The 13884-nt window shown below is 41.0% G+C and overlaps 1 protein-coding gene across 4 annotated transcripts in view; it reads left to right on the forward strand.

The window, feature by feature from the left end:
• RDH12 (retinol dehydrogenase 12) overlaps positions 1–7997 on the forward strand; it is a 14796-nt gene extending 6799 nt beyond the window's left edge. For 2 of the 4 annotated variants that reach the window (XM_069077793.1, XM_069077790.1), the window contains exons 5-7: positions 2837–3046; positions 4438–4627; positions 7208–7997. In XM_069077793.1, coding sequence (XP_068933894.1) covers positions 2837–3046; positions 4438–4627; positions 7208–7301 — 494 coding nt within the window. In that variant the 3' untranslated portion in view covers positions 7302–7997. Of the gene's footprint in view, positions 1–2836; positions 3059–4437; positions 4628–7207 lie in introns of all 4 variants that reach the window. The other 2 variants (XM_069077791.1, XM_069077794.1) reach the window with 2 other exon arrangements.
• Positions 7998–13884: the final 5887 nt, after the last annotated feature.

Below are 13884 nucleotides of genomic sequence, written 5' to 3' on the forward strand. Positions count from 1 at the left end.
GAGAGAGAGAGAGAGAAGGGGGGGGGAGGCAGAGACAGAGACAGAGGCAAAGACTGTTACCGTGTTTCCCCAATAATAAGACCTATCCCGAAAATAAGCCCTCCCCTTACTGTGTAAGATTCCTCTAAAATAAGCCCTCCCCCGAAAATAAGCCCTATTGAGATTGCTACTGTAGTGAAGGTGATCCCCTGCGCTACATGCTACATTACGGTACCCTCTGTATGCACCGTCCCCCCCCTGCCCCCGCCCCCAGTGAAACGCACGCCGCTCTCCGAGCTGCATCCAATCAGAGCTGCAGCAGTGAGTGCGTCATCCTGTTCTTTCTTGAATTCATTATTGAATAAAGGTACATTTTTTTGTTCACATTTACCTGTTCATTAAAATTGCTGTCAATGTTCATTAAAATAAGCCCTCCCCTGAAAATAAGCCCTCTGGTGTTTTTCTGTCCAAAAAATTTAATAAGACAGTGTCTTATTATTGGGGAAACACGGTAGTATTCTCTGCTTCTGAGTCGGGTAGGGGCAGAGGTAATAGAATTATCAAGAGTTAATTATAGAGAGGGACAGGATAAGTGAAAAAATTGCCTGGTCTTGCCCTTGTCCATTGGTTTGAGGAAAAGGGAAAGAAATTTTTACCTCATAGTAGAAATGCACTTATGGACTTATTCTCTGATCTCATAGAAATGGGGCAGGGTAGCAATGATATTTATATGGCATTTTAAAACTTTCAGAAGGCCTTGTTCACAATAGCCCTATGAGATAGGTATTGAAAGTAGTATCATCCCCATTTTACAGATGAGGAAACTTGGGCTTAGGTCGAAGTGACTTCACCCAATTAATCAATCGGTCAACAAATATTTATTAAGTACTTACTGTTTGCCAGGTATGGGTCAGTATTAGATGCTTGAGATACACAGATAAAAGTGAAACAATTCCAATAATCAAGGGGCTTATATTCTATTGAAGGAAACAATATATACATATATAATTATATGTAAATAGATATAAAGGCACTAGCAGCTAGGGGTGGGAGGAAGAGTGGATATGATGGGGGACAGGATCCCAGTAGGTTCAGCAGGAACCCTGATCTCATCCAAGACCAGGAAACCTGCAAGGGTGTCTGGAAAGAATTCATCTCAGCCTTGCTTGGAGTTAGATTTGAGAAAGTTTATTATTACGACATTACAGAGGGCGAGAGTTCTTTAGGGGACCTGCGGGTGAGAGGGGTACATGCTTTTACCTTTAAAGGGTAGGGCTGCCATTGTCAGGGCTGACTGGACAGGAGGGGCCTCAGTGCATAGACAAAGGTCAGAGCAGACCAAGAGGAGCATGTGAATAGATAGATTGATAAGATTTGGGCCAGGCCAGAGAAGAAATGAAGAAATTTAGTAAGAACAAAGGGGTCACAGGGTATTGCCTAGGCTGAGTGTGGGATAGGGAGAAGGGGCAGAGTTCAAGGATGGGAAAGGACAAATTGCAGTTACAACTTCACAGACTGGTTTTACAAGTTGGTTTGACCTAGACCCCATCAGATAGAGGCAGGTACCCCATCAGATAGAGGCAGGAATCAATAAAATCTTTATGTAGAAGGTAACAACTGAACTTGAAGGAGACTTGAGATTCTAAGAGGTGGCAGTTAAGAGGGGGTGTATGCCAGGTATAGGGTCTGCCAGTGCAAAGGCATGGAGATGGGAAACAGAGATATATGAGAAGCCACTTTTATGGGAATTTAGGATGCATGCAAGGTAGTAATGTATACTAAAAGTTATATATAATATATAATAATGTATAAAAAAACTGAAAAGATAATACTAAAGGTCAATCAGTAAATAAACGAACAAGCATTTGTTAAGTGCCTAATAGGTGCTAAACACTGTGCTAGGCAATGGAGAAGCGAAAATGGATTCTTGTTATTATGGAGTACATATATGTGTGTAAAAACGAGTGTATCTATACCTGTACATGCATATACACACACAGAATGAATTTTAAAAATGAATATGAGTTAGTTATGGAGAGAGGGTACTAAGACTTGGGCCAATCAGGAAAAGCTTCATGGAGAAGAAGGGGCTTAAGTTGGAGATAGAAGATGGGGTATTGCATGTGAGGAAGAGAGAAGGCCACGTTAGCTGGACTACAGAATATGGGAAGGAAGGGAATATACAAGGTGTCCCTAAAGTCTGGACACATAGGAAATCTCATGAACTATGCATATTTTCAAGAAATGAAATGAATGAAATTTTCAACATTTTATTTAATTAGCATAAGATTTAGCCATGACAATTTCATATGGAATAAAAGCTTTCATTAGCTATTGGACACTATTTTGCATATTAATGAGATTAACTTAATTTAATTAATGAATGAGATTTCCTATGTGACTCCTATGTCTTCCTATGAAATCTCATTTATACTAATTAAGTACTTACTGTTTGCCAAACAAAGCAAGACAAAATGTATGCACAGCCTAAATGTATTAATTTAACTTTAATCTGCATCATTAACATTTTCTCTATCACTTTCTTAAATCTAGACAATCAACATAAACCTGATTTGTGATGTTTGCTGATTTCTGAGATTTAAGTGCTCACACTGAAAATTTAACACCTGGTTCAAGCTGGTCCCTGTCCACCCCGGGACTTGAGGCAGGGAGATTGTACAAATGACAAATGTCAAGAGTCAGAATTTGAATCTGGTTTTCTCCTGGCTCGATGTCCAGCATTCTTTTTCCTCTCAAGCAGATCTAGGCAATTTAGCTCCTTATTTCCTATTCTTGGGCAGCTGCTTTTATCTTTATAGCTTTCTTCATCATTCTAACACTTTTGTTCTACTCACAGGCCACTTTCTTCTGACTCACCTGCTCTTGGAGAGGATGAAAGAGTCAGCTCCATCCCGTGTAGTGAATGTATCTTCCATAGTTCACCATTTTGGCAGTATTTACTTCCGTAACCTGAAAGGGGAAAAGTACTACAATCGTTTCTTTGCTTACTGCCATAGCAAGCTGGCCAATGTGCTTTTTACCCGTGAATTGGCTTATAGACTAAAAGGTGAGCCTGAAGGTGAGAGATGGGGGTGGAGGGCATGGATTCAAATTTAAGGGAAAAAAATGGTGGGAGTAAGGATCAGAAAAAGTAAGAAAGCCCCTTCACAATAGGAGGAGGTCCTCATTCCAATGAAGTCAGAGGTCTATTTACTATCCTCCCTTTCCAGAACAACCCTCCCCATGCCTCACCCTCAAAGCCCAAGAAAAAAAAGAGAAGGAAAAACAGACAAGAACATTCATTTCCTTGAATATGTGTTTAATGCTGGGCATAAATAGAACTACTACTACTACTATTGCTACTACTACAATAACACTACTATTACTGCTACTACTATTTTTATTACTACTTGTAGTCCTACTACTACTACTATCACTATTATTACTATTTCTTCTGCTACTTCTATTACTACTACTAGTACTGTTACTACTGTTTTTACTAATACTTCTACAACCTGACATTTATACAGTGATAATGTTTTAAAGTTTGGAAAACACCTTGCATGCATTATCTCATTGGAAACTTAAAACAAGTTTGTGATGTAGATATTACAGGCATAGTATTTCTATTTTACACTGAGACTCAGAGGTTAAGTGACTTTCCCAAAGTCTATAGTTAGTAAGTGTCAGGAGCAGGATTTTAACATCTTCCTGACTCTAAATACAACAGTAGAAAACAGTATTTGCTTTCAAAGAGTTTAAAATCTAATAGAGTAAGGTAATTGGGTAAGTAGATAGTCTTCTTATAGTCCTGGATATATATTGGAGACTTGCAGTTAAGTCCTGTCTTGACTACTTACTAGCTCTTTGAACTTCACAAGCCAGTTAAATTCTGTGATTCTAGTTTCCTTATCTATAAAATGAAGGGTCTGGATATTATATGGTCTCTAAAGTTGCTTCCTACTCTAAAATTCTAAGATTCTCTGAATTTTGAGAAAATTCTGGCTCTGACTTTCTGTAGGTCTTGGGGAAGAGAAGAAGCATTAAGTTCCTACTATAAAGGCTTTACAAACATTATCTCATTTGATCCTTATAACAATCCTGGGAATTAGGTGCTATTATTATCCCCATTGTGGAAACTGAGGCAGTGTTGAGTGACTTACCCAGGGTCACATAGCTAGTAAGTGCCTGAGGCTGGATTTAAACTCAGGTCTCCCTGACTCTAGGCCTAGCACTCTATCCCCTGTACCACCTAGGTTCTAACTGATTATAGGACAGAGTCTGATTCTATCTGATGGAAGGGAGAGATTATTTGTCAATCTATAGTCTGGTGGGAGGTAACTTCCATCAAACCCTGCCATAATTCATGTGTATCAGGTCTCTTTTCATCATTGTTCCTCTATAGGCTCTTATTCCATAAATCTTCTTCCAATATAACCTCTGTCCATTGTGTCATAGGCACCGGTGTCACCACGTATGCTGTCCACCCAGGCATCGTCCGATCTGAATTGGTGCGTCACTCATTCCTCATGTGCCTATTGTGGCGTCTGTTTACCCCTTTTGTGAAGTCAACCCGACAAGGAGCTCAGACGAGCCTCCATTGTGCTTTGGCCGAGGGTATTGAGACTCAGAGCGGCAGATATTTCAGGTGAGTGTTATCCTGACTGTTTGTACAGCAGAAATGAAGGCTGTAAACTGGGGAAGAAGACACCCTCTTTGGCACAGTAGAAAGAATACTGGATTTGGTGTCAGAGGAACTGTGTTCAAATCTCAGCTCAATCACCTACTACCTATGTGACCTGAGATAAGTCATTTGTCCTTTCTGGACTTCACTTTCCTCATCTGTAAAATGAAGGGGAATTAGTATGGGGTCCAAAATTGTCCAATCTATAATAAAATAAGCTCCAAGCCAATATGAGTTTATTAAGTAGTTCATGCCCCCCTCTACTGATGTGGACGTCAGATCTTCCTCTTGATCTGAGATACTCCCTTTTTTTAAAGCCTTAGTTTTATAGTATTTGATTCCCGGATGATACAGAAGATGCAAAGTAAAGCATATATTCTCATTGACTATATCTTGATCTTCCAGGAGAATCTTCACTCACATGTATGATAGATCGACTGGTTGAAGCTATATGGGCAGAACTGATGGTCTTTCATTGGCCTCATATTGAGTAATAGAGGAATAACTTCACAGGCACCTCCAAAATAGGGTCACCTATTGGTCAAGTATTCATAGGACCTGTTGGCCAAATGCCATAGGGCTGTTTCCCTAGCAAACTGATGACAAAGGTACAATTCAAAAATAGCTGGAGTACTTTCCATGCCATTGAGTCACTCTCTGCCACACTGGGCTTGGTCATTTACTCTTTGAGCATCAAACTCATCAGAGTTAAGCAAGTAGGTTCACTAGATTAACTGTGTATCAGTAGACAAGTACAACAGTAATCATCGCTGCCTCGATGGAATCAAACTCAACTGAATAATACTAATTGGAAATAAACAAGGGATCTAAATAAAATAGAGGTCTAAATTAATCATCGCCCACACTAGGTAACCTTGAAGGTTCCTCCTAGTACTAAATCTGTAAAAAGGAGAGGAAATGTTGAGCTGGTGGCTAGGGATACAGGTTGGGGTTGGGACAAGCATTATACTAGTCTCTAAAAAATTTGGAAGTGTGACTAGTTCACAGAATGAAATTCATTTATGGGTATTTACATTTGTTACTCAACCTTATCTCTTGCTAACAGGTAGCAGGAAATGCAATATTTTTTAGATTTTTAGATTTAGCTTCTTGCTGCTATTTTGTTTTTGGATTCTTGTCATAAATGGTAAGCAAGGAGCAAAATCAAGACAGCATGGGTATAAGTAATGGCTTTGGTGTTATTGTTTAGTCATTTTTCAGTCACATACAACTCTTCATGACCACATTTGGGTTTTTCTGGCAAAGATACTGGAGTGTTTTGCTATTTCCCTCTCCAACTCATTTTACAGATAAGGAAACTGAGGCAAACAGGGTTAAGTGACTTACCACATAGTAAGTGTCTGAGGCTAGATTTGAACTCAGGAAGTCTTTCTGACTCTAGGCCTGGCACTGTATCCACTGAACCACGTAGCTGCCCTCTAAGTTAGAGTAAGTATGTGCAAATTTTAAATTCTATAAATTCAAAGTTATACTAGAATCCCTGTGCCTTTCTCCTTCTGTAACCTGTAGCATCCTACAGAAAATGTAATGTTCTCCTCACCACTAATGATTTGCTATGTGTTCTAAATGCCAGTTTGCATTTCCCAAATTATGGAAAGTCCAGACTCTTTGTCCTTCCCCTTCAGCCTTGTCGTTCCCTGTTAGTTTCTCTCCTGACTTGTTGTAATGCTAATGTAAATTTTAAAGATCTTCCCTGCCCCTAGGCTAAAGTGCACCTGAAGCCTGGGGTGGGAGGCTTGTTTTTCAGTAGATACTTCTTGATTGGCCAGTGAGTCAATAAGGTTGTTACATTCTCTGAGCCAGGAGAAGGCTATATAAGTCCTGATGTGTAGCTTTGTTTTGGGACTCACTTTGAGAAGTGTTCTGTGATTTGATCTGAATTCTGGGAAGCCGTTGTTGAGAGTACCCCGGCTTTGAAAAACCCAGATGTGGAAACCCAGATGTTGACTGGGTATGGATGTAATGGTTGGACAGTTTGGAAAGCTGTCTACTTGATCTGTTAATGTCTTGAAAATTCTGTCTGTATATTTTGAAGTTCGGGGTGCTGACCTTTTTCCCCCTGAACAAGGTAAACAATATATGTCTGACTGATTAAAGTAAGCTTGTTAACCCGTTTTGAGTTGCTTTCCTTTAACAAAGCAGATCCAAGAACCTGTGGTGGCAGCAAACCCTGAGGACGCTTGGGGTGCTTGCTGCTACACTTGTTTACTCCCATATAATACAAAGCACGGGGAGAAGGTTAGTCATAGCAGCCTGGATCTAGGGCTAAAAGGGATCTCATAGCAGCCTGGATCTAGGGCTAAAAGGGACCTCGGAGGACATCTACTTTTTGAACCCAGGTCTCATGAGTCCAGAGTCACTTTCTTTCAGGTCCATACTGATATGTGCTCTTGCTACGAATAGCACTGTCCACCAGGGACATAGAAAATAGACATCTCCCTGGACATTTGTCTGAATTGCATACCATAAGCTGGACCTCCACACTTCTCTCTCATGCTCTAAACATCTTCTTCTCTCAACCAGTGATTGCAGGAAAGCATGGGTGTCACCAAAGGGTCGCAACAACAAAACAGCCAAGCGTCTATGGGATGTCAGCTGTGAACTCCTGGGCATCTAATAGGAATAAATGGTGGCAGAAGAGAAGGTGACTTCATATTCTTAGCTTGGATTAATGGAGCCCAAACAGCCAGGAACAATTCCCAAAAGAAAAGGCCCTTTGAAGTGGGAAGAATCCACTGCTGCCTGTGGACTGAATTTGAATCCTCTATTCCACCTCAGTTACCTGGCTGAGAACTTTTGTCCTCTCTGCCCTCTTGCCAGCTAGGCTTATTTGGATAGGCATTTACATTGACATAATCTTCTTACCAAAGGGTGTGATGAGTAGCACCTGAGCAATATCTGGTTAGGCCTAAAGGGCAGGCCCCTGCTCACAAGAACAGCCACTGAAGGGCTTCCAGGGAAACTAACATTGGTTTCCCCCTTATCATGCTTGGTTCCAGCTGCTGTCTTCCATTTTAGAATCACTCTTTACTTGGCCTCAGATGAATTGAAAGGGGTCCAGAGTTACACCTCCCAAACTAGTAGGAGACCATTGTCTTCTCTTTAGAAAACCAATGATGCTAGGGCACCCTCTAGAAAATCATCCCTAAATCTGGATTCCCATTTGACTACTTCCTATGAGCCACCTTGCATTGCTGCCATGAAGACAGTCTTTCCCATCTCTAGGTATAGGGACAGTTTCCTTTTATAAGTATTTTGGCTGTTTGTTTTTCCTCTTCAAGTTTTGGAGAAAATAAAGATCAAATAAATTCTACATCTCTGCTTTTCTGTTACTGTTTCTTAGAAATTAAGGTCATGGAAGAGAAGCTGTTATGGGGAGTTGGCCCTTCTTGTTTCTATTAGTGGCTTCACATCTAACCTACTCTCTTTCTTTTTATTCCACCATTGATCTGTGATTTCATCCATCTAGAGAATTTATGAGGAAACTAACTCCCTCCAGCAGTGTAGACCCAGCATTTGCTCAGCCTCCTGTAGTTTTGGGAATTGACTGGGGGCACTGAGATTGTGCATATTGTGCATACCTAGAATCCAAACAGAAAAACACTTTAGATCAAAATAGGACTAAAACCATGGGTAGGTGATATAATGGAGAAATTTCCCCTTTGGATAAGTTCTACCCTTCGCACAGAAGGATGAACCCTAAATTTATCAGAGATAAGATAGGATGCTCAATTCTGTCATCATACAGCTCCACCCTCTAGAAAAACAAGGTTGTCAATATTCACAATTCCCATAAGATCTAGAACACCTGCCCATCCTTTCCCCAGTTTTCTTCTGGAAAAGACTCAACTTGGAGTCATAAGCTGTCATTCCCAGATTTGTGGGAAGCCTGTTCAGAGTATTGCTTGGGTGGAGGAGCAAAGGTCCTCTTCTTCCCATAGGATAGAGTGCCAGCCCTCTCAGCTCAAGGTAATATTTCTAGAAGAGACTTGCCCAAAGTATTCTGCAAATCTTGATGACCTGAGTCATTGATGATCTGAGTCCAGATACTAGTATGACCACAGATACTGTTTCTTAGTCCATCTCCAAGTGCCATAGGCAGGTCTCCAAAAACCACCAACAACTATTAGGAACTGAGAGAAAAATACCCAAATGGCAAGGAAACAACAATCACAGCTCTTCCTTGGTTCCCCTACACCTCATTTTTCCCTTCTCTGTTCCATACTACCATGTCTGCCCTCATGGGAGAGTCTGTTGTCTCTAGCTATTCAGAACTGAGGGTAAAATGTCCTTTTCCATTAAGTTGAACTGGAACAAAGTAGGAATTTTCCCAAAGGAGCTTTCCCTAGAAAACTTAAGGGGGAAAATGAAGAATCACAAAAGGGAAGGGAAGGGGGAAGGGAAAAATCATTTATTAAATGCCTACCATGTGCTAAGCACTTTACAGATACTATCTCATTTGATTCTCAAAGCAATTCTGGGAGGTAGATACTATTATGACACCACCCATAAAAAAAGAATCAATATAGTTTTTTACAGTTAAGGAAACAGAGGCAGACAGATGTTAAGTGATGTACCCAGAGTCACACAGAGGCCAAATTTGAATTCAGGTCTTCTTGACTCTATGCCCAGTGTTCTATCCACTGTGCCATCTAGTAAATAAATTACATGAAGGACATATTCCTGAACTAGGCCAACATTTTAATAAAGGCTTACCTAAGTGCAAGGCACTATGTATGAGATATTGCCTAGTCATAGATTATCTTGGTGGGTACATAGCTTAGTGGGCACACACTATTTCTTAGTCCTATCAGAGTGGGGGATGACTCTCTGACACCAAATCTTTGGAATGATCTATCTTTTGATGAAGCTCAGACTGCATAATCTATTAGCAGGGACATGGCATCAGTCAATCAGTAGGCATTTGTGAAGTGGGTCAGACTCTGTTGCTTACATTCCTCAAGGGGAGACAACAGGTACACAAACTATAGATAAGTATATAATTGTAAATAAGCACATATAAAATATATACAAGATTTTTAAAAAAAAGTAATGTAGGGGGAAAGGAACTATAGCAGAGTGTGAAAATTATATACAAAAGTATAATGCAGAATAAAGAGGCAGAGGAGAGATTCAAAAAAAGTACTTTAAGAACATTTGAGGGAGGAGAGAAAGCTTCCAGTTGGTGGGACACTGATGGAATCACTGAAAGTGCTTCAGGGAGGTACCAATAGGTAGGTACCAGGGAGGTACCAATATGCCAATCTTAGTTGAGTCTTGAAAGAAAAAAAAAGGCTTTCAATGACTGGAAATGAGGAATGAGTGTATTCTAGGCATATGGAGGAGACTATATGAAAGCATGGGGGCAGGAAGGGAAAAGGAACAGCTTGGCAGTTCAGCTTGACTGTATGTTAAGGAGAATAATAGCAACAGTGATGTGATACAGTGGATAGAGGGCTGGACCTGGGGTCAAGAAGACCAGAGTTCAAATCCTGCCTCAGACACAAGCTGGATAAATCAATGAATGCTCCTAGCCTCAGTGTCCTTATCTATAAGATGGGGATAATAACATCTACTATACAGGGTTGTGGTGAGAATAAAATGACATTTGTAGAGCATTTTGCAAATCTTAAAATTCTATATAAATCATCAGTATTATTTTTTTTTTATTTATAAAGCAATCGGGGTTAAGTAACTTGCTCAAGGTTATACAGCCAGTTATTTCTGGGTGTGGTGCTAAGTATCTGAGCCTGGATTTGATCCAGGTCATCCCAACACTGGAGGTGCTCTTACTCGCTGAGCCACCTGGCCGCCCCTAAGCAATTGGGGTTAAGTAACTTGCTCAAGATTACACGGCCAGGTGTTTCTGGGTGGGTGCTAAGTGTCTGAGCCCGAGATTCGATCTCCAGGTCTTCTCAACACTGGAGCTGGAGCTCTTACTTGCTGTGCTACCTGGCTGCCCCTAAATCATCATTATTAATGATTATATCATTATATCATCCTCATTATTGTTAGCTCTTATAAGTCCAGAAAGGTGAGATTGTAGAGGGCCTTCAGTGTCAGAGGTTTGCATTTTATCCTTGAGGCAATAAAAGGGCACTGAAAGTCTTTCAGTGAGAGAGAGACATGACCCAGCCTAGACATTAGTGAAGATGATAGCAGCAACAACAAGAAAACACTAGCATTTGTATTGGAGGCACCTAGGTGGTACAGAGGATAAAGTGCCAGGCCTGGAGTCAGGAAGACTTGAGTTCAAATCTAGCCTTAAACACTTACTAGCTGTGTGACCCTGGGCAAGTCACTTAGTCCTGTTTGCCCCAGTTTCCTCTGCTGTAAAATGAGTTGGAGTAGAAAATGACAAACCATTCCAGTATCTTTGCCAAGAAAATCTCATATGGTGTCGTGAAGAGTAAGACATGACTGAAAAACAGCTTAACAACAAAAGCATTCATATAGTACCTACTATGTGCCCATACATTGTGCTAAATGCTCTGTAAATATTACCTCAATTGATTCTCACAACAACCTTGGGAGGAAGTTGCTGTTACTATCCCCATTTTACAGTTGAGGAACCTAAGGAGAAGAGAGGTTTAAGGGACTTGCCTAAAGACACATAACTTCAAATTCAGAGGCTGAATTTGAATTCAGATCTTCCCGACTCCAGCCCCAGTCCTCTAATCCATTGCAGCATCAGCTGGGGCAGCTAGCTGTATGTAGGATTTGTAACTTGTGGCTGTGACTTCAGGTTCACTCAGACCCCACCCATGGGATCCAGTTCTGCCAGGCTGACAGTTTCTCTGTTTGCCTTGTCCCGAACTCAGAGTTTTAATCTAGAATTTTAAATGTATGGATTCTGTCTGGGTTTCTCCAAAGGTGGGTTGAAATAGATTATGACAGGATTAGATAACAAAGAGGACATAGTTGTCCCAGTTTCCCCCATGTGGATAACCTAAGCATACGTACAAGCCTTGGGTTGTGATCATTTGGTAAGGAGAGGTCCTTGAAGAGTATATTAACGTCTCCTATAGACCCTGGAGGTCACCAAGTACACCTTTTTAGGGCAATAAGAAGTACTGTGGGAAGTCGGGGTCACTATTCATTCTTGTACTATTTGTACTAAAGCAACTACTTTATGTAGCCTTTATAAAGATTGGAGCATCCTTATCTGAACTCACACTCAATCTGATGTCTAAATCAAATAGAAATGGGGGCCATTAATCTGCACATAAGGATCCCTGCAGATGGCATATTGACTTAGTTTTAAAATGTAGCATTATTGATGTTTTATTGTATTTTTACTCATTTTGTTACTTATTTTGTTAAATTTTCCTAGTTATATTTTCATCTGGCTGTGGTTTCCCTGGGAAGTATTTGACACCTCAGGACTTAAAAGGCTACAATTCCCTCTCTGGGTGCTAAGGGTACCACTGAAGGGTGGGGAATATTTTTCTCTAAGAACCTGAATCTCTATTCTGATGACTCCAGGTATTTTCTCTGGCTGTACTCCATGCCTACAATGTTCTCTCTCCTCATTTCTGTTTCCAGGCTTCCTTTTTCATTGTTGTTTAGTACCTTCAGTTGTGTCTAACACTTTGTGACCCCATTTGGGATTTTCTTGGCAGTGACAGAGATGAAGGTCCAGGACTCCAGGAAAGATTTCTGAAGGACACTTATTAGTAGGGAACATCAAGCAAGGAAGCAAACACCTACTATGTGCTGTTCACTGTGATTAAAAAGGTGAAGACAAAATAGTCCCTATCCTCAAGTAGGTTATCTTCACTTGGGGGACTAAATACAAAATCATATGCAAAGTAAAAGCCTAAGTAGTGTGTGTGTGTCTGTGTTTGTGTGTGTGTGTCTCTGTGTCTGTGTGTGTGCATGTGTGTGTGTGTGTGTGTGTGTGTGTGTGTGTGTGTTTGTGTCTGGGAGGTCCTAGTAGGGGCAATCAGGAAAGGTCATATGTGGCATTTAAGCAGGGCTTGAAGAAGGGAGATTGTGTATCTGGAACTGCCAGTAGATGAGTTTAGTTGGTCATAAAATGAGGGAAAGGAGTGATGTGTAATTAATCCTGAATGGCAGACTGAAGGCAGATTGTGAAGGGTTTTATATGCGAGAGGAGTTTACCTTTTTTATCCTGAGGCAATAGGGACACATGGGAACTTTTTGAGGAGAGGGTCAAGGTTAGACTTTTGCTTTAGGAATATGACTTTGGCAACAGCAAAGGAAATTGAGGATTTTTTTAGATAGGTAGGAAAACTTTGATTGAGGCGTCCCGGAGGGTCAGTGAGGAGCCAGCATTCAGGAAGGGTAGGAGTCTCCTGGGATGGAATTATGGGTGTAAGGAGGGGAACTGGCACTGGAAAAGGTGCATCATCTTAGAATTGGGGAAAAGAGGGTTTGCCACAGATAGCCTAAAGTTTTCTGTGAAGTGTGAAATGAGACCTTTGCTGAGAGAGAGGAGTAATGGAGGGGGCTTGAAAGAAGAAATGGTTTGGAACCAATGCTGTGGGAAGTGTGATAGATGTCCATACAAGATCTTAAGTTACCTCTGAGTTTCTCAAGTTTCTAAGCTCCTAAGATGTCTGACCTAGATTCAGCTTTTGTGCCTCTATCTTCCTCCCCTTTTGATGTATTTTTCAAAATGGATAGCTTTTGTTTTTTCATTGCTTTCATTTCCAAATATACCTATTCCTCTCCCATCTTTGGAGAGTCATTTCTTGTAATATATTTTTTTAAAAAGACTACAGGGAAGGGGCAGCTAGGTGGTGCAGTGAATAGAGCACCAGCCCTGGAGTCAGGAGGACCTGAGTTCAAATCCGACCTCAGACACCTGACACAATTACTAGCTGAGTGACTTTGGGCAAGTCACTTAACCCCAATTGCCCTCCAAAAAGACTACTGAGCCCAATACCTTCATTTTAGGGGCGGCCAGGTAGCATAGCGAGTAAGAGCACGGGCTCCAGTGTTGAGATGACCTGGAGATCGAATCCCTGGCTCAGACACTTAGCACCCACCCAGAAACACCTGGTCATGTAACCTTGAGCAAGTTACTTAACCCCAATTGTTTAGGGGCAGCCAGGTAGCACAGCGAGTAAGAACACCGGCTCCAGTGTCAGTATGACCTGGATCAAATCTGGGCTCAGATACTCAGCACCACACCCAGAAATAACTGGCCGTGTAACCTTGAGCAAGTTACTTAA

This window comes from Petaurus breviceps, unplaced genomic scaffold (genome assembly GCF_028583685.1).
Source record: "Petaurus breviceps papuanus isolate PSGF00001 unplaced genomic scaffold, PetGlider_PUasm1.0 90994, whole genome shotgun sequence".
NCBI classification, from domain to species: Eukaryota; Metazoa; Chordata; class Mammalia; order Diprotodontia; family Petauridae; genus Petaurus; species Petaurus breviceps.